We start from the raw sequence: 25,484 nt of genomic DNA on the forward strand, positions 1-25,484 counted from the left end.
TGCGTCTTTTTTTTGCATGTCAAAAGTACAAAACTTTGAAAATATTTTTCAAACCATCCGTTAAATGTGGTATATGTTGGGTGGGCAGTACACCGTGTTCTCGTCGGTCTGAGCAACTTATCAGGAATGCGCCAAAGGGTGTCCCCCAAGGGGCACCAGCGTAAGTCCTGATAGCGTCGACCCGGGTTCGATTCCTGCCCGTCGTCCTTTGCTGCATGTCTTCTCCTTTCTCTGCCATACTTCCAGTCTTACTCAACAATAAAAAGGATAAAACCTTCAAAATAAATCTTAAAATAAAAAAAAGGGTGTCCCCCCAATGACCTCACATCCTGTTGTCCACTTCCTTGTCAGTGGTTGTGAATGGTGAGTGGTTGGAGCAGAGCGGGTCTCGCATGGTCTGCAAGCCGCGTGGAATATCCTCATACTGCACATCAATATTGGGCCCGCGTTGGATCATGTTAATAGATATCTGACGGGCGCGGGAAACCATCATTTTGCAATGCACTCTTTTGCAAGTTCAGGGAAATAATTGGTAAGTTGAATAGCCCTGTTGGAGCGGCTCATGCGTGATGTGCTCTACACACAGGTGAACTCGCCAGAGGTAAATATAAGCGGGTGAACTCAGAAGGACTCGAGTTGGACTCGACGGTTTAATGCATCCAGAAGACTTGCAGGCGTAGGACGGATTTGAGGTTTCGATCGTTGTGCAAACGGGCTGCACACGCTTTTCCTTTGCACGTTATATCTGCATTTTCATTTAAACTCTTTAACAAAGTTGATTTATACGAACATATCGAATAAACTTGTTTAGTCAAGCAGTGATACCGAATATTGCGACCATAGCCTAAACGCATAGCTTTAACCATTTCAATTCAAGTTATTAAAAGGTTCATTTTTAAAAAGTAAATTGACATTTAACTTTGAGACAACGTGCATCTCAGTTTAAAGTACGGGATGCAGCTTCACGATCAACAGAGACATGCTGGGGACTCGAACACAGCGCCTCAGCGAGTCTTTCCCCTTGTCCTATGTTCTCCTGACCTATATCACAACACACAAACAATGATCTCCTTTTAATGATTTACACTATTTACAACATGGTCCGAATCCTATCGTTGATTAACCAAATCCCATGTTATGATAGGCGTACTGGTGCAATGCAATATGTAACAAGTAATAACTCTTGAATAATTTTCTTTTCGTGTTTTTATAGAAAATGTTATTCATGAATGCAATGAGAGCCACAGTGTCCGACCTGTCGATATAGAAAGTGTCTCGGTTAGAGCCTCTTTTATAAGCGCCTCATGCTGCATTCCCAAGCAACAAGTTATCATGCAGATGGTGACGGGGGTTCGGACTTTGGCTCCAGCCTGCTCAGCTGCACTCAGGGTTTATCACTTTGCTTACGGATTTGTTGACCAGTAGTCAGCAACTCATTCTATTTGTGCCCCCCCCCCCAGCGTTTATTGCTCCCCTAAGTAGTAAAGTTGGCCTTTCGACACCTGGTCAAGAACATCCTTGTCTGATCATCGATCAAACGAAGATGCGATCATTCAACACTGCTCTTGTTCTGTGTGTAGCCGTGGTGTCTCTGTTGGAATGGTGACGTCGGAGGTGAAGCTCATCAACCAGGGCCAGGAGGATGAGATGGTGACATTTTCTTTGAATCCTTTTATATATATATATATATATATATATATATATATATATATATATATATATATATATACACCTATTTAACATAGCCTGCTCCGGATTTAGACATTTGATCATTCCTCTTCTTTTGGATTCTCTGGCCTACTATAGACTAATCATTTAGTTTACAACTTGTTACATTTATATATTTGATCATTTATAGAGCATAGTTCCGAAATGAACGTACACATAAGTAAGCAATTCATAATTAAGTTATAGTTATAAATAACAACAGGTATCCACAGATACACTGTGAATAACTAATTATTAATGAGATAATGGTTTATAGGATGTTTTTGCTGAAGCTAATGTGTTAAAAGCATTGACGTAGGAGCACAGCTTTATAATTCTTGGCCAGGTCATTCGCGTAAAAGAGATTTTAATCTCAATGAATTTCTACCTGGTTAAACAAAGGATTGATTGATTGATAATCTATGAATTCAGTCTATGCCAGTACATGATTCATGCCTCAGAGTCGCAGTGATTAAAGGCCTTATAACCCTGTAGCACTGTAACACTGTGGGGGCTGGGTTGACAGGAGGTGTGGGGGTACCGGCCGTGTGTGTGGAAGAGGGTCCTGGTGGGGCTCGGGGCGGCGGCGTCAGGGGGGCTGCTCCTGCTGCTGCTGTACTGGCTGCCTGAGTGGAGGGTTAAGGCCACCTGCACCACCTCCCCCCTCAGAGACGCCCGCACCCTGCTGCTGCGGGCCACGGTGGGTCACAGCACATTATCCCTCATCAACATGCCAATGTATGCCTCTGAGAGCCTTCAGCCACCCCAGGGTATAAGGTAGAAAGTAGAATATGTTGTAGCAAGTAGAACATGTTGTAGAAAATAGAATCCTTGTAGAAAGTAGAACATGTTGTAGAAAGTATAATCCTTGTAGAAAGTAGAACATGTTGTAGGGAGTTGAATGAGTTGTACAAAGTAGAACCTGTAGGAAGTAGAATGAGATGTACAAAGTTAAATAAGTTCTCCTTAGAGCGCACTTTGTTGTTGAACAACTTTAGTACTAATACAATAATGAGACCTTGCGTCTCAGATGCCGATAGCACTCATGCTTTTGAGGAACCTGCTGTTAATTGTCGACTTTGATAAAATCATATGCTAAAAGTATGATCGAGTAAATATGATAAAACAATTGACGATATCGTCACATAAATTCGCTTAACTTCACCCACAACAAACAAATTGTAAATGCCCGTCAGATGATGGTTCTGTGTCGTCACTACAGGATGAGTTCAGGCAGTGGTTCCGGGTCACAGTGCACGTGATGTTGGCCCCGGGGAAGAGGCCCTTTGACGTGGTGCCTCCGTGCGCCGGGGACAGGCTCTCTAACGGAGAAGGGGGGCCCAGCCTGTCCACTGAGCAGGGGGACTGCTGTGGGATGTTCCCCCACAACCAGCTTGTACCGGTACCTGTTCAACACGGCTAGCCATTCCTGGTGCAATCCTGTTACTATGTTGAGGTCAAAATACTGTTATTATATGGTATAGATATCAGATAAACCTATTAATTCATGGCATTCTACAAAAGGCATTTTATAAACATGCAAAAAAATGTAGCTGCATTTGAAGGTATTTTAAGTTTAATATAATTTCAGTATGTACTTTTATAGTTTTATCAATCATTTCAGTGAACAAACAACTGTCTCCAATACTATTTATATCGCCATCACAACAAATTTATTGACATTTTGATCATTCATCAATAAGGAAGTTGGACGCAGACATCCATTATGGCTTCTCTATAAATGTCCAACAGTTCATCTCTGCTCTTCTCTGGTTCTGTTCAGGTTTATTTCTTCAGTCACCACAGTACCAAGTATTACTGGAGTGATGATATACAGAACTTTGAAACGTACAAGTAAGCGTGCCGCTGAAAAACCTCAATATATACACTGAATGCACTTTGTTTATTCATGATTTCAATAGGGGGGACCACACAGTGCAATGGCTTATCACTGGCTGTATTCATAATGGCTCAACAGTGACCCTCATGCATGCGACTGCAATAAAGATGAATTCAAGTATTGAATGAATGAATACTGAATACTTTATGTAAGTGTGTGTGTGTGTGTGTGTGTGTATTTTATAGAGGTTTGGAGGATATGAAAGTGAGCTGTGCTGGTATTCACTCTGAACTCAGCTCAGGTCCCAGTAAGCACTTGCAGGCCTATAGGTATGTATGGATGTACATCTACACATTAGCATGGAAGCACACACACAGACGCATGCACGCACAAACACGCACGCACGCACACACACACACGCCCCAAAGGACAGACGAAGACTCCAATCTTCCCGCTCTTTTGTGTGTTGCTTTCCATTTGACCCCCATCCCTTCATTCCATCTCAGCCTACTCAAACCCATAAACACACACATGCACACATTCATCAACCCACTCCACCCACACACATACACATACTCTGGTTTCATGTATTTGTTTTTCTGTCCACTGTCGTTGGGCAGACTACTTCAGCAACAATGCTACCATATGCTAATCCAAATATTGCTGCTCATTCCAACATACACCACTCTATGAAAACACCCATTAAATTGATTATTTACAGATTTATCTTGAATAATTGGTTCATCTTAAAACTTTATTCTTAAATCTTTATTTTTTTACTTTTGACAGGAGGTTGTTTTTTGAGGAGAATGAAATTGCCGTCAGAGTTCCATCTTTATTTGAACTTCTCATCAAAGAGGTGCGTTGAGAATTAAAGCTGTACTTCTCTACCCATAATATAAATACTCACTGAAAACATAATCTCTCTCTCTCTCTCTCTCTCTCTGTCTCTCTCTCTCTCTCTCTCTCTCTCTCTCTCTCTCTCTCTCTCTCTCTCTCTCTCTAGGTGTTGAATCCGTTCTACATCTTCCAGCTCTTCAGTGTGATTCTGTGGAGCTTTGATTCTTATTACTACTACGCTTCGGCCATAGTCTTCATGTCTGTGATATCCATAGCCACCTCACTGTACACTATCAAGAAGGTCAGTTTGATATTTACATATTTTTCATGAAAAACAAGCTTTTGTCCAATGGGAATTATTATTTGTAGTGTAATTTTGATATTGATATATACTTTAAACCAGTTGTTCTCAACTGCTCTGGCCTTAGGACCCACATTTTCACATGGTATTAAGTTGCGACCCACTTTTATACAATTCAAACCGGGCAAATTTATTTCCTCGAAAATGGGCTAAACACACAATGTCATCATGACCTTTTTTAACCATAAATATATATTTTTTAACAAATACATTGAACACTTTTGCACCCCGGCAGTGGTTCAATTTTTCTAAACGGAGCACGGTGTCAATCCAATAGAAAACCACCACTCAAGACAAGCTTTAAGCCAAGTGGCCGATGTCTGGCGTTGGACTGAGAATGTATTTAACACATGGCTTTCTCTGCTTCCCCAGCAATACGTCATGCTTCACAGCATGGTGGCAGCCCACAGTGTGGTGCGTGTGACCGTCTGCAGAGGGGATAAAGGTATGCTTTACATCCCAGCTTCTCTCATGAGAAGCTTTTTAATCATTCAAGGTACAATATTTGCCTAAAGCAACATAATGAAATAAAAAAAATAATAGAAAAAGATAAATAAATAAAACCGATTGGGCAGTTGGTTGAAAGAGAAACTTTCACATCAATTTTATTAAAATAATAGATGACAGCAGACTGTCCCAACCTTTTCCAGCGTGTGACCCCACTTTTACCTCACGGAGTTCCAGTGACCCTAGTCAATCACAACACAGACAACTCTGCTATAATGAAAAAAACACGTTTAGGGTATTCATTTATGCTATATATATTATTTGGAACAACGAGCAGCAGCAGAATAGTCCAGATGATCCACAGACTAGCGCACAACGGGCAGATATTATCGTCCCAGAGCAAACTATGTACAGGGGAATTTGTATTTTACACTCTGAATAATGAAACATCAGGAGCTATGAAAGAACCCAGCAGCCCCTCGAGCATGTCTACACCCTCTCAGCTTGACTACCGACCCCTCCGACAAAGTCAGGGGTCCACAAATACGCCTTCAAACGAATCAAACCGTTTTAAAAGCAGATAAAACGTTTTATAATCAACCCTATTTGGGCTGAAATGAACACTGGAGTGAATGTCTCATCGACTCAAGAGTCCGGGTTCCTTTTGTGGTTTTCGTCCCAGAATTGGAGGAGGCCATGTCCACAGAGCTGGTCCCTGGTGATGTCATCGTCATCCCAGCCAATGGGATGATCATGCCCTGCGATGCTGTGCTAGTGTCAGGAACCAGCATAGTCAATGAGAGCATGCTGACAGGTCAGTATACCTATTATATTATCTATCTATTACATTAAAAAAAAGAATTATAAAGTAACAATTTATATATGTGTGTCTGTGTATGTTCACTACTGTTCAAAAGTTTGGGGTCACTTTGAAATGTCCCTCTTTTTGAAAGAAAAGCACACTTTTTTTCAGTGAAGATAACATTAAATGAATCAGAAATACAGTCTAGACATTGTTAATTTGGTAAATGACTATTCTAGGGTTTTTAATGGAATATCTACATGGGTGTACAGAAGCCCATTTCCAGCAACCATCGCTCCTTGTGTTCTAATGGTACATTGTTTACCTAATCGTGTTTAAACGATAATTGATGATAAGAAAACCCTTGTGCAATTATGTTGGCACAGCAGAAAACTGTTAAAAGTGTGAGTTTTCATGAAAAACATAAAAAAAAAAAAAAGGAAACCAACCGTTTAAAAGCAGTTATTATAACTTCACATCTTATCTCGTTGCTGTTTTCCTCTACCAGGTGAGAGTGTGCCCGTCACCAAGACGGCCCTGCCCAGCTCGGGGTCGGAGGGGGCCTCTACCTACAGCACCGAGGAGCACAAGAGACACACCCTGTTCTGTGGCACCCAGGTCATCCAGAGCCGCTTCTACACCGGCCAGTTGGTCAAGGCTGTGGTGGTCACCACCGGTGAGGAACCCTGGCTGGCAGCAACCACTAGGGCCAGGAGTCATGTCACTCCCTCTTTCTTAAACCTACTAGATTGGTAGATAACAGGAGATATGGTTTCCACTATCTCTTGAGGAAGTTATACTGCTGCGGTAAAATGTTGTGTTCTGTGCAATCAGGAAAACATTCTTCTGACATAAGTTGTTTGAATTGTTTGTTTTGGCTTGTTGACAAGTCATTACTATTTAGCTAAAATGTATCTATGGTAGGCTTAGCCAAAGACATGTAGGATTGTCAAGACTATCCAAAATGTAGTCTTTAAAACAGAACAAAAACGATAATAAATAAAAAAAAGGGTGTAAAAAAAACGGCCAACAGGACGAGTAACAATGCTTATTAATTCTATTTCTTTACTTTGTGGCTACAAAAGCACCGGGCTCTGAAAACTAAAAACATAAGTGATGTTGGCCCTCCACCTCCCTCAGGCTTCAACACAGAGAAGGGCCAGCTGGTGCGCTCCATCCTGTACCCCAAGCCCACGGACTTCAAGCTGTACCGCGACGCCTACCTCTTCCTGCTGTGCCTGGTGGGCGTGGCCATGATCGGGTTCATCTACACCATCGTACTCAGCATCATCAACCAGGTAGTTAGAGCTACATATAGCTTTGGCTATCAGAAAGATATTGCTTTTGATATCCTTCTCTATGCCTTGAAGTTGATGATTGCTATTGCTTTATCACTCCGCTTTAACATATCATAAACTGTAGTGTATAGTGTAGTATCGGCCAGGGGGTTGGAGGCACAAACCAGCTAGATGTCAAGAGCAAGATGTCCAAACCCCTACCTGCTGTCATGGATCAAAGCCTCTGCTGAATGAGGAAATCGTACCAAATAACAGTGTTAGGGATCCATCTTCAGAACGTTGCGTTTCTTTTCACTCTGCTCTTCTTCTCTCCAGGTTCCTGCCAAAACCATCATCATCGAGTCCCTGGACATTATCACCATCACGGTCCCCCCCGCCCTGCCTGCCGCCATGACGGCGGGCGTGGTCTACGCCCAGCGCCGCCTGAAGCGCCTCGGCATCTTCTGCATCAGCCCCCAGAGGATCAACATGTGTGGACAGCTCAACCTGGTCTGCTTCGACAAGGTGAGCTCGTTGTCGTGGTTACGGCTGCACCGGTTTGGAGGTTCGAATTGGAAGTCAGGTCAAGTGATTTAAAGTAAGGTATTTTATTTGTATAGCCCTAAATCCCAGTGAAAATCTGAAAAACTCTTCACTGGGCCATACTATAGGACACGCCCTCAAACACTAAGCCTGCTAAAGGGCTAGGAGACCCCCCCCCCAAACCAAGAGACGGAAGGGGGGCTCCTCCCTTCAGGGGGCCAAGGCTTATAGATTAGGAAATAGTTTAGAGCAGACTGTGCTCTGTATGAGGATCTTCAAATATTATAAAATACTTTTAATGGTGTTTATATACAACTCCCACTACTCTGTGGAGCACGTATGCCAAAATCCATCTGGCGAAACTAAGACATGGTATTTTCCAGTGGGTTTCGACACCCCAACAGCTTTTCCCGACGTGGGGTCTGCAGACTGGTGGACTCAGCTGTAGATGTTGTCTATTGAACGGTGACAGTAGCTGGTTGTTACGACCCTTAATTGATAGACGTGGTAGGGAGGTAACACAGCAGAAAATGGATTGGAATGACACTTCACAACCAGGCACCATTCAAGGAAAGGGTTTATTTTATCCCAACTGTAGAGTCACAAAGTAGTAGAGTCACAAAATAATAACAAAAGGAAATAGCTACAGGGTAGCCGAGGCCAGAACAACAACAAGAAAGATCCCCCCCTTACTTCCAAACCAAACCCCACAGCCTAGGCTTGAACCTGACGGCTGTGGCTCCATGTCTCCACAGACGGGGACGCTGACGGAGGATGGCCTGGACCTGTGGGGAGTTCAGAGAGTGGAGCACGGCAGGTCAGACCCTCCCTCTGAGACCGCATGTGTTTACAGACTCTCACTCACTTACTGGTCAGCAGTCCAGTGACAGTGTGTACACACTGTCATTGGACTGCTGACCAGTAAGTGACTGAGAGTCTGTAAACACATGCTTCCGCTTCCACTGCTGTCAATGAATGACTCCGTCCTCTGATGTTGTCTGTCCGACCCTGACAGAAATCAAGTGCACCTCCTCTCCCCTCCCGTGTCCTCCATACATCTCCCTGTGCTCACAGAGATGTGTCTCCATGGCGATGACGTTTCTCTCGACCAGCTACATAAGAAAACCTTTTCTTGTTGACGTCATTCCTTCCTCCGTCATCCGCTGCAGGTTTTCCCCGGCTGAGTTCGACCCGTCGAAGGAGAGTGTGGTGTTCACTCCCTTCGTGGTGTGCATGGCGTCCTGCCACTCGCTGACCAACATCAACGGAGAGCTGTCCGGAGACCCCCTGGACCTCAAGATGTTCAGCACCACTGGATGGGTGGGTCATGTGACGCTAGAACAGCCTTTTAGGCGACATGATGATTCATGAGACTTAAGACAGTCCGAACGTAGAGACATCAAGACAGGGAGTCGGTGTCATGGTCAAAACAACCACTCTATTATTTGACATGTTACATTATTGATATTATCTGATAATTCTTTTGGCGTTACATGTTCTATTCTCGTGAAGGTTTTACAACTCGTATCCTTGTCAGTTTAACGTTGGTGCCGACTCACATTAATTTAGTTTTATATTTATTCAGTCAGTACAGTAGTCGGTACGAAATATTCGGCAGCAGAGAGATGGTAACATTTAACATCACTGCTACGTTCTAGATCGGTTTGCTATCACAATGTTAGGACACAGATAACGTATAGAAGTCCATAATGATTGACACCAAAGGTCTTTCCTCTTAGATTCTAGAGGAGCCCACAGAGGAGGAGACGGCACTCCATAACCCCATCATGCCCACGGTGGTCCGACCCCCCAAGCACCTGGTGTCTGAGGCCAAGCAGAACTTCACCCTCTCTGAGACCATGGTACCAGGGACTTCAGCCTCTCACTGACCCGCCTGCCCACTCTGGGCAGGGTATTCAAGATAAATGTCTAATCTATCTACATGAATGACAAATATAAATATAAGGAAACCAGTGAATATTCTTTTGAATACAGAATGATTCATTAATGAATCTTTCTGCCCTTCATTCCAGGAGCTGTCTGAACTATCGGTGAGTAAAATCCTTATTTTCTACTTTTTGTTTACCGCTGAGTCCCCGTGCGACCGGTCCAAAGTGAGGGGCCCCGTGCTCTGATGGGCCCCGCCTTGAGGGGTCCACCCTGTGTCCCCAGCGCTACGAGGTGGGCATCGTGCGTCAGTTCCCCTTCTCGTCGGCGCTGCAGAGGATGAGCGTGGTGGTGCGGCGGCTGGGCGAGAAACACATGGACTCCTACCTGAAGGGGGCGCCAGAGGTGGTTGCCAAGCTCTGCACAGAGGACTCAGGTGGGCTACCGACAGGGGGCCCACTAGGGCCCGTCTAGGACTGGACCTGAGGCTTCTAGGCTGGATACACTTCACATTCTATATCCATATCGATGTTCATAAGCTACTTTAGGCCTCTACAGGTGGTGATATATTATTATCTTATCAGTTGCTCAGCTGATGTCATTGAGGCAATGACATCAACGTTTTTTGGTTCACATGAGGGCTTCATGGGATGACAAGTCTTTTTTTTGTTTTACTAAATTGACCAAAAGACGTGGTTGTTTATATCTTGGGCCATTTTCACGCCATCGTTGGATACTGATATCCTTCAGTCATTTGTAGTTTAAAATCCAGATTAAACCTCCTTCTGTCTCGCTGCCTTTGAAGCAGATGATGTCTGGATCAAAGGCCTCTAAAATGAACCCATTGTTTGACGTTGTTATGGTTTGGTTGGTAATCTCTTGTGTTCCCCGTGGCGTTTAGTTCCGGAGAGCTTCGGGGAGACTCTGGAGGCCTACACCATGAAGGGCTTCAGGGTCATCGCTCTGGCCCACCGCCAGCTGGAGCCCAAGCTCTCCTGGCACAGGGTGCAGAACCTCAACAGGTCAGCACAAACCATGCCAACCCAGGAATACCAACTAACAAATGAATAACAACCAACCAACACATGAATACCAACTAACTTACAAATTGATACCAACTAACTAACAAATTAATACTAACTAACTAAAAAATGAATACCAACTAACTAACACATGAATACAAACTAACTAACAAATTAATACTAACTAACTAACAAATGAATACCAGCTAACTAACACATGAATACCAACTAACTAACAAATGAATGAATTCAGCAGACACTGATTAAATCAATGCCAGTACCTTCAACTGTCCACGTCCAGTTGAAGGTACTGGGTTTGAACCCCAAAGATCCACAGTCTACCTGTGGACCCCTACCGGCTCCTTAAAGATCCCATATCATGCTTTTTTAGGGTTAATAATTGCATTTGTGGGTACTACTAGAATAGGGTAACATGCCTGTTTGTAAACAATACCCCTTATTATTCTCACACAGTTTATTTCTGCAAAACCAGTTTCAGCATCTTTAAAAAACGTGTTTTGTGGTATGTTGCTTTAAGGCCCCCCTCCCGAGTAGCCCAGTGTGCTGTGATTGATCAGAACTCCTGCTCTGTTGTGATTGGTCGAACGCTTTGCTCGTGTGACGCAAATTCGGGGGGGTCATTTTAGGCACGACTTCTGCACTTCAGCACTGCCTACTGCACTGTCTGACGTCACACTGTTACAGAAGTAAAGTTTGAGTGCCAACAAGCTATTTGACGCACTGAGGGGCCTTCTCTGTGGGCCAACTACTCCCCCTGGCTGAGACTTTCTAGTTTAGCAGACGTCAAACATGTATACATACGTCATATACAGTCTAAAGCAAAGGGAAAAGTCAAAAAAGCATGATATCAAGTCCCTTTGAAAAGAGGAAGCTGTTCAGACAAAACACAAGTAAATAATTATAGAAAATCGGAAGCATTACAAATGAACCGTATGCGTATGAAATATGTAACCATGTATGTGACCCATCATGTAACAGGGGGATGATTGTGTGTCCTGTGTGGCTCCCAGGGACCAGATAGAGACCAACATGGACTTCCTGGGGCTGATCATCATGCAGAACAAGCTGAAGTCTGAGACTGCTGGAGTCCTGCAGGACTTACAGAGCGCTGATATCCGCACGTTGATGGTCACAGGTCAGATAAACCTCATAAGAATTTAAGAATTAAAACTAACTAAATAGGTTTTTTTTGTATAGTTCACAGTGGTACTGCCGTTAGAGTTTCAGTAATATCCTAATCCTTCCTAACTACATCATGCAATGCTATGCAACAGTCACTGCCATCTTCAAGATTATAAAGAAAAAAGTGTTAAGTGGAGATAATACATGTTGGCAAAATGATTTGCACCATGTATTGAGATTGATCCTCAATGCCTCAGGATGCATTCTTTCATGTATCCTAGCCGATTTGGCCCTCCTCTCTTGAGATTTAACCACACATTTCCAACATCAATTACAGAACTGTACGGTGAGATCACAGCTATTACACCCAGTCGATACAGCTCTGTATATAACCGTTGTTATTAAACACAGAGTGGGTACAGCCTATTCAGTAGTGGTTAGCCAACATTGATTCTGTGGGATGTAAGGCATATTTGCAAAATGTAACACCCTACATGTCTGATAGTGTTTGGATACAGAGCTAACATCAAATGGAGAGGCCCTTTGTGAACCTCCTTGACCCTCTCTTTGTATATGTGTGTGATGTTGTCTGACTCTGTTCAGTGTTGAACTAAACTCAAACTCCTCCCACCCTGTGGTTCAGGGGACAACATGCTGACAGCTATATCAGTGGCCCGGGACTGCGGGATGATCCGTCCCCGGGACAGGGTCATCATCGCAGAGGCAACTCCCCCTAAAGATGTCCAACCAGCCAGCATCATGTGGTGCTACACAGAGAACCCAGACCCCGGCACTAGCAAGGACCATCAGCTAGGACCAAGCAAGACCAAGGTATAGCAACATGAACCAGTAGATTTGGCAGATCATGTAGGAATTGGATGAATTAATACTTCATACTTCATACTTTGATGAACCATAGCTTATGAACACAGTTTTGGACCAAGGGAGATCACAGAGAGCAATGACAGATTTGTGTATTTGACTCGCTGAGTTCTCACAGGGTTTGAACCCTGATCTGCAGCCTACTGTCAGGCATTCTTGAGCGAGACACCTGCTCCTTAACAACATGAATCTAACATTCAGTGATACCTTGGATAAAAGCATCTTATCGATTACTAAAAACAAAGATATAAGTCACTTTCCAACCGGTCCAGTCCCCTAGTGGCGGTCTTGGACCCATCTGGGTTAATGCTTAAACTTAGAACCCTGAAAAAAACAACCTCTAACTTGTTAAAAATGTAAGATAAAAACGATAATTAATTAATTAAAAAATTCCCTGGTTGGAAACTCTGGTATAATTGAGAGCTCCTCCGACTTGTCCATCTTGACGTCAGTAACAACATCAAACATGGCCGCCTTTGTTGTTATTGGGAATTACAAAATGTTAGTTTTTTGTAGTTTCTCGTACGGTCAGCCTTACTGAACTCGGTATACTCTAAGAATCCTGTGTGGGACCGACCAAAAGGGGGCGTTCCTCCGTGAAATGCCGCAAGAAATCTGAGATATTTTCCCACTTGCAACTCGTAAGGGTGGTGTACCATACAAATGGATCGCAGCATAAGCCCTGTGTTTTGATATGGTGTGGTGATGGAGCCGAGATGGCTTCTAGTTGAATAAGGTGTTTTGATATGGTGTGGGGACGGAGCCAAGATGGCCGCTGGGTGAATCAGGCCCGTGTTTTGATGTGATGTGGTGGGCTGCAGCTTCCTCCCGTAAAGGTGACCATGGGCAGTGTTGTCTGCTTCTCCAGCTCCCTCCACAGGACTCAAAGCTGGAGGAGGGGCTGGGCGGCGGGCTGCTGGACGGAGGCGCCCAGGACTTCCACTTTGCCGTGAGCGGCAGAGCCTTCGCCATCATCACGGAACACTTCCCCGAGATAGTGCCCAAGGTGAGTGCTGATTAATCGGTTCATTGATTCAGTCTTTCATGTCAGTCTTTCAGCATAATTTATGTGTTAGTTTACTTACCAATCAATGTGTGATTGTTATTATTATTAGCACATCAATGTATAATTGATTGTTTGGTTGATTAAATAATTCCCCTCATTTATACTTCCTTGTTTATACAGCATGAGATTTTTTTACCTGCTAAAGCATTCTTTGTGGCGTGTGCATAAAAACAGACCACCAAAGAAACCCGCCTTCTGCTGCGTCCCAGTGCTGTGATTGTGTGTTGTAACTCATGGTTCTGTCCACACGGGGGCGCTGTTCCAGCTTGTGCTGAGAGCTACAGTGTTCGCCCGCATGGCTCCTGACCAGAAGACCCACCTGGTGGAGGTCCTTCAGAGTGTGGAGTGAGTCCCTGTCTCTCCTTCTGATGCCCTGTTCAGTATATCTGTGTATTGATACCCATGCAGTAGTCTTCTGTCATGCTAGTGTAATGTTTGGAAATTTCACTAGATTCACTAGAAAGGTTCACTAGAAAGTGGTGTCTTGTTTTCTGGTTCTTCAGCTACATCGTTGGAATGTGTGGCGATGGGGCTAATGACTGTGGGGTGAGTATGGATTACTTTCATTGGTAACCGAATGCTCATGGAACAGCCAGTTTATTGGCATGTTCACATCATTCCTTAAACATACAACAAATATATCATATTTGTTGTATATATATCTCTCTCTCTCGTGCTATCTCAGGCATTGAAGAGGGCTCACAGTGGGATCTCTCTGTCTGAGTTGGAGGCTTCAGTTGCCTCTCCCTTCACCTCCACCAATGCCAACATCTCCTGTGTCCCAAACCTCATCAGGTGGCTGCATCACACCCCGTCACACCTCATCACACCCCATCACACCCCATCACACCAAATCACACCCAATCACACCCCATCACACCCCGTCACATCCCATCACACCCATCACAACCCGTCACACCCCATCACACCCTGTCACACACCCCGTCACACCCCATCACACCCCGTCACACCCCATCACACCCCGTCACACCCCGTCACACCCCATCACACCCCGTCACACCCCGTCACACTGCATCACATCCCGTCACACCCCGTCACACTGCATCACACCCCATCACAACCCTTCACACTGCATCACACCACGTCACACCCCATCACACCCCGTCACACCCCGTCACACTGCATCACATCCCGTCACACCCCGTCACACTGCATCACACCCCATCACAACCCTTCACACTGCATCACACCACGTCACACTGCATCACAGCCCGTCACACTACATCACACCACATCACAGCCCGTCACACTGCATCACAGCCCGTCACACTACATCACACCACATCACAACCCTTCACACTGCATCACAGCTCGTCACACTGCATCACACCACATCACAACCCTTCACACTGCATCACAGCCCGTCACACTGCATCACACTGCAACACAGCCCGTCACTGCAGACTAACACACAACGGCTCCTAGAAGAGGCCGGCCAATACAAGGAGATAGACATGACAACACTTCCTGGTCTAAATGGCAGCCTTCTGATTGGTTCCCAGGGAGGGCCGTGCTGCTCTCATCACGTCCTTCTGCGTCTTCAAGTTCATGGCCCTGTACAGCATCATCCAGTACGTCAGCGTCACCCTGCTGTACTCGGTATGTAGTACACAGTACCACGTAGTACTACACACACAGTACCATGTAGTGCTACACACACAGTACCATCTATTACTACACATATAGTACCATCTATTACTACCCACACAGTACCACGTAGTACTACACACCAGTGGCGGCTGGTGGTTTTTAATTGAGGGAGGAAGGACTGCGCGCTTGGTTGCCATTGGCCTGCTTGCACTGTTGGTGTATGGTGGCAAAAGAATTTGAGACTCAAGTTGTTTCAGGGTGTTTTGGTGAACTACAAAATAGTAGGGAGGGATAGTTATGTGAATAAAATTGATACAAAGCCACCAGTGGCATCACTGTAATTTGAAAGCTGATGGGCAGCATGTCTTTGAAATGGACTGTAAGGGCAGAAGGAAAGGATGCAAGGCTAATTAGTCAAATCTGGGCCTATTATTGGGCCTATTTTTGACTTCAATGACTGAAGTTATTGGTTATTATTTAGCTATGTTTATTTTCAGTTACAATTGTTTTAAGAAAAGACTCAAGATCAAAAGTGATGCCATTTAAAATGCATCATGCTCTGAATTATTCACCCTTTCCACACCCTTTCCACAATACCAAACAGAACGGTCAGAGTAACAAACTAGTAAAAGGACAAGAACATTATTTCAAACAACCTGATCTATAAGCATGGTGCCTAACAAGGAAAGTCGCATAGCATCAAGATTTTTCACATCAGTGAAACCATGAACAGCCTTTGGAGATTTGCCATTATTCAAGAGCAAACAGGGCCAGCAATACAGTCGATTGCTAGTAATGATACCAGTAAGCCATGAGTACCTAGCAAACCATGTAGCAATCACAACACTGATGTTGCCATTACTTTTGGTGATCTCGATTTTGGGAATTGGTCTACCTTTTTCTTTGGTCGCTAACTTAGCACTTTAACTCAATGAATGGAATGCTTTGTGTAATAAAACATGAACAATGTCCTCTGTTTCCAATATTTCCATTGTACACTTCATTTGCAAATGTTAGAATCGCGCTATCGTTCTGATGATTTCACTTGCTTTGCGTCTCTTAGACTAAGCGGCACTTCAGAGCGGGTTTGTTATCGACAGCATTGCCAGATTGGGCAGATTTTGGGTAGGAAATCTGCCCAATCTGGCAACACTGCTCAACAGCCACGGATCCTGCTTATTGGTTAATAGCGCAGCACGAATAGATTTTTGCGCGAATCAGACCCCTTAAGGTCACACCCACTCGGAGGAGGACTTTCCTCCTCTCTCCCATTGAAACCCATGTTATTCACTGGCCGCCAGTACTTTCGGGGAAATGAATGGGAGTCAATGGAGGCTGAGGGAGGAACGTCCTCCCTGAAGTAATTATCAATAGGCGGTCGGGGGTGCTAATGTCCCTTTACCCAGGGAAACGAACATTATATATTTAAAGGCATTAAAGTAGTCATATTTAAGGGCATTAATTCATTACAGTAGTCTGGGCAATCTACATTTTTTATTCTCAACAATGTTAAGGAGGATCTTCCTCCACTGCTACACACACAGTACCACGTAGTACTACACATACAGTACCATCTATTACTACACACACAGTACCACGTAGTACTACACATACAGTACCAAGTAGTACTACACAGTGTGTAGTACTACTTGGTACTGTGTGTGTAGTACTTATAGATTATAACAGGGTAATACTGTAGTACTACATGGTAGTGTGTGTAGTACACACACTACCATGTAGTACTACAGTATTACCCTGTTATAATCTATAAGTACTACACACACAGTACCATCTATTACTACACATACAGCACCATGTAGTACTACATAAACAGTACCCTGTAGTACTGCAGTATTACTCTGTTATACTCTTATTGTAAGTATACCATGTGCTTCGCTTCTATCTAGAGCAGGGGTCTCAAACTCAACTTACCTGGGGGCCGCTGGAGGTAGAGTCTGGGTCAGGTTGGGCCACATCAAGTATTCCACAAAAAAAAGTAGCAAAACTGACCCAATCTAAGTTAATGATCGGGATGAGATATAATGAGATCACGTTGGCTATGTAATCGCTGACAACAGGGGACATTTCATAGTGGTTGGTGGAAACCGGGACATTTTAGCGTTCTTTGGCTTTGGTCGGGACTCAGGACACGCAACTCAAAATTGGGACTGTCCCGGCAAAACTGGGACACCTGGTCACCCTATCACAAGTGATAAAAAAGCGTGGCAAGCGACTCAGCAAAAATGTGCGTTTGACAACAACGCGTGGGCCGCACTAACACTAAACTTTGATGTCAAGTAGGGGGCCACAAAATATCTTCCCGCGGACCTCAATTGGCCCCCGGGCCGCGAGTTTGAGACCCCTGGTTTAAAACATATCTGTAGCCGTCTACTGTGCACTTGACTACCAATAATAAAACATTGATACAAATGAATAAATAAATAGTTTTACTTTGGTTTATGATTCATATAGCTATTCGGCACTGACCAGTGGTTGCTTTTCTTAACTTGCCTGTGCATATTTAGAATTTCGGAGAGTCTCCGATATCGATGGTATGCTGGGAACGTCTCCTCTGTGAATCTCAGAGGATTAGAGCATCAAATGCCAAACGACTAGATGTAAATGATTGATTTCTCCCTGGGAGGTAGCCGCATTAATCTCCCTCCCCGCCGCCGACCGGGGGTTAATCAGCCTGGGTGTGAGAACCAAGCGAGAGGAGGGGGGGAAGGAACTCTGCAAAACAATAGCATTTGTGTAACTCTTTCTTAAGCCTTCTTCCAAGAATGTGTACATCTTGTTTGAACGTTAAACAGTTTAACAGATTCTTTTGTGGATTTTTTTTAATGTCCTGATATTTAACATTACATTTTTTTTGCATGTTCATTTTATCGTCAAATTTTGTCACAGCGTCAAAGCAATTTCACATTGGATGTGAACAACACGGGTTCTGAATAAAACAAATCAGGCTTTATTGAAGCGATAAACATCTTGCATACAAAATATGTACATACATACTGAATACTTTATCCAGTTTGTATAATTTAATTTAATTACCATATGGATTTGTCCTTTCCTTGTGCAGATCCTCAGCAATCTGGGAGACTTCCAGTTCCTGTTCATCGACATCGCCATCATCCTGCTCATCGTCTTCACTAGTGAGAACAACACATACAGCACACAGCCTCTCTGTAGCGAGCCACTTCATTCATATGATGTCCCAACATTGAGAATGACGAGATCTGGAGTCAAACTACTTTTCGAATATCACAAATATATTGACTGATGATTCCTTCCATCCTCCTCCAAATAAGGGAATTTAAGTTTTATGAGACTGAATCATTATCAGATTTACATTTAGACAATACACCCAGTCACCTCGCAAACACTTCAATCCAAAGCAAGTTACAAGTGAGGTTCAGATCAATCAAAGCAATAACACAGACTAACACAACACTATTACTAAACTACAGTACATCTTTCAACTCCACTTTATTTATACAACATTTCCTTCAATTAAACTTTATTTATATTCCAACTTTATTTATAGGACATTTCCTTCAATTCCACTGAATCAAAGTTTCAAATAAATAAATGATTGAAATGAAAGAAAGAAAAGAGCATAAATTGTCAGCCATGCATCCACTCATCCATCCTACTATTATTAATACTTACTCTGTTTTGACTTACTAACCAAATGGCTGAACCAATGAAATGACAGTGGGCTCTTGGGTCCCCCCCACCTCCTCCTCCCCAGTGAGTCTGAACCCGGCCTGGAGGGAGCTGGTGTCCCAGCGCCCCCCCTCCGGGCTGATCTCGGGCCCGCTGCTCTTCTCGGTCCTCACCCAGATCCTCACCTGCCTGGCCTTCCAGGTCCTGGCCTTCCTGCTGGTCCGGCAACAGGCCTGGTACCACGTCTGGACCCCCCTCTCCAAGTAAGGATTATGTTATATCATAAATACATGATCAACACTGTTATTACCAATCTAAAAAGCATTATGAATACATGATCAACACTGTTATTACCAATCTAAAAAGCATTATGAATACATTATCAACAATGTTATTCTTACGAATCTATACAGCATTATGAATACACGATCAACACTGTTATTACCAATCTAAAAAGCATTATGAATACATGATCAACACTGTTATTACCAATCTTAAAAGCATTATGAATACATTATCAACAATGTTATTCTTACGAATCTATACAGCATTATGAATACACGATCAACACTGTTATTACCAATCTAAAAAGTATTATAAATACATGATCAACACTGTTATTACCATTATAAATACATGATCAACACTGTTATTACCAATCTAAATAGCATTATAAATACATGATCAACACTTTTATTACCAATCTAAATCTTGTCCCATGCCCATCTTTATCTGATTTCTTGCTTGTCTGTCTATCAATATATCTGTCTGTCTGTCTCTTTCCTTTGTCCCTTCCTTCCTTCCTCCCCTCTGCTCGTCTCTCCTCTCCTCCTCAAGTGCCTGTAACTTCTCGGCGGGCCCCGGGGCTCCGTCCCACGGGGCCAACGCGACCACGGGGCCCCACGACCACAAGAACATCCGTAACTATGAGAACACCACGCTGTTCTACGTGTCCACCTTCCAGTACCTTGCCGTGGCCATCGTCTTCTCCAAGGGGAAGCCCTTCAGGCTGCCCAGCTACAGGAACTGTGAGGAACCTTATTGAGACATTAAACTCAACCTTATATATACAGCACATTGGAGCGCATTTCATTCAACTCTCATTCAACTCTCATTCAACTCTCAAATTTATTCATAGCACAATTCATTCAACTCGACTTTATTTACTGCGCAATTCATAAATTTGACTGTATTTATAAGACATTTCATTAAATTCAACAGTTTCAAAGTTTCAAATAAACAAATGACTGAAATGAAAGAAAGAATAAAGAGCAGAACTGTCAGCCATGCATCCAGCTCCCACTCCTCTGTCATCTTCTCTGTTGTGTTTTCTTTCACAAGGGCAATTCATGATGGCCTGCATCAGCCTGTACATATTCCTCTTCCTCATCCTGCTGCACCCTCTGCCTGCCATTGACAGCTTCCTGGAGGTACACCCGCTCACTAACACAGGTTAACAAAGTGTGTTATTGTGAGGTAATCGGGAGGTTTACTGTGTTACGGTGAATGAAAGCAGCTTATAGAGTGAGGTAAGGAACAGCGTTGTTCTCCTGGACCAACCAAAGAATGGGACTCCTTGTCTCATCGAGTTCTGTTCAGCTGACCCTCCCCTTCAGATAGATCACACTAAGGAGCAGGTAGGGAAGAGGGCGTCCTGCTGTAGAATGCCTACAGGTGAGGCTGTGAACATGGGGGATTGAACCCAGTATATTTGAACTAGGAGTCAAAACAAAGACGAACCAGGCAGCACGCCCCCTGCCTGGGATAGTGCAGAATAATGTGGTCCCCCGTCTGGAGCTGTGCCTGTGGGTCTGCTATTCCCAGTAAAGCTACCTGTGTGTGTGTGTGTGTGTGTGTACTGTACCTTACCGTACAGACAGCGATATATTGTTTCACCTTCTTCTGAAAATGTACTTATTGCAAGTCACTTTGGATAGAAGTGTCAGCTAAATTCCCTAATGTTAAATGTGAATATAAATGTTTGTGTGTGTGTGTGTGTGTGTGTGTGTGTGTGTGTGTGTGTGTGTGTGTGTGTGTGTGTGTGTGTGTGTGTGTGTGTGTGTGTGTGTGTGTGTGTGTGTGTGATCTGGCTCTCTCCGGTCCGCAGATCGTGTGTGTTCCTCAGGACTGGCGCGTGACGCTGGCCATGATTATCATAGCGAACGCAGCTGTGTCCTTCGTCCTGGAGGTAGGATTCATTCAAATCAGGAAATAATGATGCTTTTATCATGAACCTATCTCTTTCATACTTCCTTCTTCCTTTCTTTGCTGGTGTTGTGTTTCTTTGCCGGTGTTGTGATTGGTTGAAAACGCAAAATCCTCCATATTCAATCAGCTGCATTGTCTTGCTTCCTTAAAACCATCTGAAACCACGCCTAGACCTTAGTGCTGGACATCCTCCTGTGGAGGCTGGTGTTCAGCCGGGACGCACAGGAAGTCAGTCAGGCCTCCCACTCTCCCCCCACAGTGCCCCCACAGGTCAGATCACTCACTACATCCTCTGACACTGCTGTCCGCTCCCACTTTTTACACATTGAGAGGCAATTTGACCACTTTCAATCTTGTTCTACAATGCAGTTCATAGTAAATCATTTGTTTCATTGCAATTTTGAATCAGCTTGATTTCATAATGATTTTCACTTGGATTATGTTTCTGGTTGACCTGATCAAGTTTTATATTTTCATACAACATATGCCAATCAACCATTATAATTAACACCACTTCCCTGGTTCATTAAAATGAAAATAATCTTGGATGGCAAATTGTATGTCTGATGGTGGAATTGGCCTGGTCACCATGTACATACAGCACTCGTCTTCTGAAGTACTTAGATTAAGCAGACACAATCCCTATTTCTTGTTACCATTGATCACTTGTAAGATGCGATCCATGACTAAATAATTCCTAAATTCTACTGTTTTCTGGAGAGGAAATGACTCTCTCTACCACATTCTATGCGTTGCTGCTTGCCCACTTCCTCTCCTTGTCTCAACACTTTTTACAGTTGGCCAACGACCGCTGGGCCTCTGCCTTCCTATCCTGGCTCTTCTGCCGCAGACACAGGCCTCCCAAGGCCTGCTACAAGCAACTGACGCTGGAGCTGCGGGACGATCCAACATGGCCGCCGACGCCTTCCGCCGTCACCTTCGCTAACCCTTCCCAACCGGACCTCTCGGATCCCATGTGACCCCATTCGCTGGTGACTCATGGATAACACCCCTCCATAATTTGAACCATGTGTCTCCCCTTTTTGTAGATTTTGTCCAGTGTCAAACCGATGTTTACCCTCGCTGGCTAATTGACCAACCACAGACTATAGCCTAGTGCCTTCACATCAAAAGCCAAGCCAATTTCCTACTCACGCAACCTCAAACTTTATCACGCAAGTGCTTCAGCATCTACGAAATTTGCGCCAAAGTTCAAATATTCCAACCCAAGCAAACACGTGATTGAGGCAAATTTGCGAATTTGAATTATAGAATTGAATTGTCCTGAAGCAAAAAAAATATTCACGTCTCTTTGCATTGACTTTGTATGAATATAAGCCGCAAAAAAATTCCTTGGCTTTTAGTGTGAAAAAACCTTAATACAATACTTGAATGAAGACCCTGAATGTGACTATGCAGTGGACTCAAAAGTCCAGTACGAAAACATTTCTGTGTATTTGTGTGGGTGTGTGGTAAAATGTGTGTGTTTGTGTGTGTGTTAGTTGAATATACGTCTGTTAATGTGAACAGACGTGTTGAACTAAGGCCCCGTTTACACGAGGACGCTTGCGGGTAAAAACTACAAAATATTTTATCGGAAGTGCCTTTAGTTTAGACGGTGGCGGCGTTTTTGGGGCTTAAAAACGCAAAAATCTGAAACCACCCTCCAGAGTAGAAAACTTGAATATGCTCCGCCGTAGCGTTTCCGTCTACACCGCCAAGACGTAAAACTCTGCTCAGATCTGCTCACGCCGCGTACACGTTTACGTCACATACAGCGCCAGTACAGGGAAATAAACAAATATGTTGGATTATTTCCATGCGTCGGACCGTCAAGCTGCTCTGACTGCTCTAATAAACTTAAACTTTCCACCAAATGCACAGGATATGTACAGATAGTATTACTGAACAGAGAAGGATCTGTAATTATGTTTTGGTTTTCGCGGCGCAGATAAGAGAAGAAGGAAGATTCTACACATGCGCTCAGACATGGTGGTGTTGTGTGATGGTGTATCACAGCACCACCTAGCCGCCTGACATGCATACCCAATCGAAATGCACACACTTTTGCGTCACACTATGCAAGCAGATTTCCTCCCAAAAACGCTTGTCTAAACGCGGAATAAAAAGTGAAGACTCAACGCCACTTTTGCGTCTTCTGTTCAGACCATCATCATCATCATCATCGTAAACGTAGCGTAAAACTACTGACCCTTGGATTAGCTGTTTTTTCTTAATGACTTAGTAGTGTGCCGCCCGCAGGATAAAGTCTGAGCACACTGCGCTACGCAGAATGAATGCACACCCATAATACATTTCAAAATCATTTGCAACAAAATACTTTATTTTATGTAGCCTTTGGAACAAAGGCCTTGCTCTTAATCTGTGAATAACCATAATGTCTAAGACTTTTGGAGAGTTACAGGTAGCATCTCACCGGGCTTGTTCACACTACCTCCGTCCGTCGACAGATCTCAATGATTTTGCATGGGGCGCTCGCGAAATGCATTGTGGGTTCATCCGTCCATTCGGCTCCATGGCCTGCGTCAAAAAGTTGAGAAATGTTCAACTTTTCAAGCAGTGCCGGATCCGTCGGCCAATCAGATTGCGGTTATGCAAATACACTCCATGCGTTTCCTGGATCCATTTTGCAATAACAACCAGGAAGAAGCAGGAAAAATCCGGCCGTTATATTATTTTAAAGAAATGTGGAATGATAGGATTGTTTTTATTCACCTGTTGTTTGTGTCATCTTTTGTATTTATATCCATACACCGTCTTTGTAGCGGGAAGCGATTTGATTGGCTGCAGTATGCGTCTACAAAGACTAGTCCCCTATACATCAGACACGCCCTCGGTCATCCGTCGACGGACGCATGTAGTGTGAACAAGGCGTCAGTGCTCCTTCCCCTCTCCATACAAGGACGAAACAATGTTTAATAATGATTAAGATAATAATCAATAGTATTTTTATAGCACCTTGAGATCGTCCCTGACAATGAAACAGGCTGTATAAATAAACAATATTATAATAATAATTATTGTTATTGAAGGGCTCAGATTTTAAGACCAGGTGTGATTTCAATTTACCATTCCAATCCATTCAATAAAATCAAGCCTCTGGTGACATCACACGGGGGCGTGTCCACCCAGTACCATGAATAAATCAACCGACCAACCCGATCAGGGTCTACCAACCAACCCTGATCTGGACTGGACCAACTGGTAGGCTGATTGATCTGTCACACCTCGTGGTTAAATAGGAGCCTTTGAAAACCTAGGGTTGATGTTTACTTAGAACCTGACCCATTTTGTCTAGGTCTAATTTTCTATTTGACATGATTGTTAAAAAGACTGAAATCATTCCTATCTTTCGTTTTATATGTGTTTTATATGAAGAAATGGAGAGCAGTCTGATTGTACTACTTCCCGTGGAAGAACGTGTGTGTGACGTTGAGAGAGAGTGAGGTAGAGTGTATGTGTGTATTTGTGGAAGAACGATCCATCTGGATGAGATTGTTAATTTAGACAATAACACAAGATATATTCTTGAATAAAACATATTTTTAAGTTTATTGACATTTTTTTAATACAATTTACAATATGGCTGAATGCTGTTTTAATTAAAGAAGCTGATTATCGCAAAGAACGGATTGATCTGTTGTCTGATTTTCAACTCATGAGAAGGCATGCAGTTCAGGTTTTCTTCTTACATGAGTCTTTTATGGAAGACAGACATTACGTCAGTGATTCCTCATCGCTATTTATCATCCATCAGAGCTGCAATACTACACAAAAAAACATGTGTTCACATCAACACAAGTCTCCCACAGCACATGCCCCCATATAATAACTGTATATTAAGCCACCCTTGGCCGCTCCATGGGGGGGCTGACCTTGGCCGCACTTGTTCAGCCACGTCTCCCTGATCAGTTGTGGGCTCCGCGCTGGCTGGCATATGGGCGCTTAAAGCCACCAGAGTGGAGGAGAAAGAGGGGTATCATTTCATGTGGAGATCAGGGACTATAAGGCCCAGTGAATGGGTGGATTTAGAGGTGGGGGGGCGCTTTGAATGAGGGGGGAAGGGGTCCGAACTCCTAGCACCAGTGAAAGGGATCTCCCACAAATCTGGGAAGAAGCTTGTTTGGGAATATTCATGATGAGGATGAGGAGGAGTCA

At 43.7% G+C, this 25,484-nt stretch overlaps 1 protein-coding gene across 1 annotated transcript; it reads left to right on the forward strand.

Annotated features, from left to right (window-relative positions):
- The first annotated feature begins 415 nt into the window (after positions 1-415).
- Positions 416-24,688, forward strand: LOC307086351 (polyamine-transporting ATPase 13A3-like). The gene is made up of 33 exons (XM_079751534.1): positions 416-532; positions 1,581-1,650; positions 2,234-2,407; positions 2,930-3,109; positions 3,491-3,561; positions 3,793-3,876; positions 4,337-4,406; positions 4,554-4,688; positions 5,121-5,193; positions 5,878-6,009; positions 6,506-6,673; positions 7,138-7,295; positions 7,611-7,799; positions 8,573-8,634; positions 8,987-9,137; positions 9,557-9,679; positions 9,851-9,868; positions 9,990-10,140; positions 10,606-10,726; positions 11,758-11,882; positions 12,513-12,700; positions 13,620-13,757; positions 14,083-14,162; positions 14,321-14,363; positions 14,503-14,612; positions 15,341-15,437; positions 18,511-18,583; positions 19,183-19,360; positions 19,935-20,125; positions 20,439-20,527; positions 21,205-21,285; positions 21,477-21,575; positions 22,103-24,688. Exons 2-33 carry the CDS (start codon positions 1,600-1,602, stop codon positions 22,283-22,285), a joined length of 3,786 nt encoding a protein of 1,261 aa, XP_079607660.1. The 5' UTR covers positions 416-532; positions 1,581-1,599; the 3' UTR covers positions 22,286-24,688.
- The last annotated feature ends 796 nt before the right edge of the window (positions 24,689-25,484 follow it).

Source organism: Pollachius pollachius (assembly GCF_949987615.1).
Source record: "Pollachius pollachius genome assembly, chromosome: 14".
Lineage (NCBI taxonomy): Eukaryota > Metazoa > Chordata > Actinopteri > Gadiformes > Gadidae > Pollachius > Pollachius pollachius.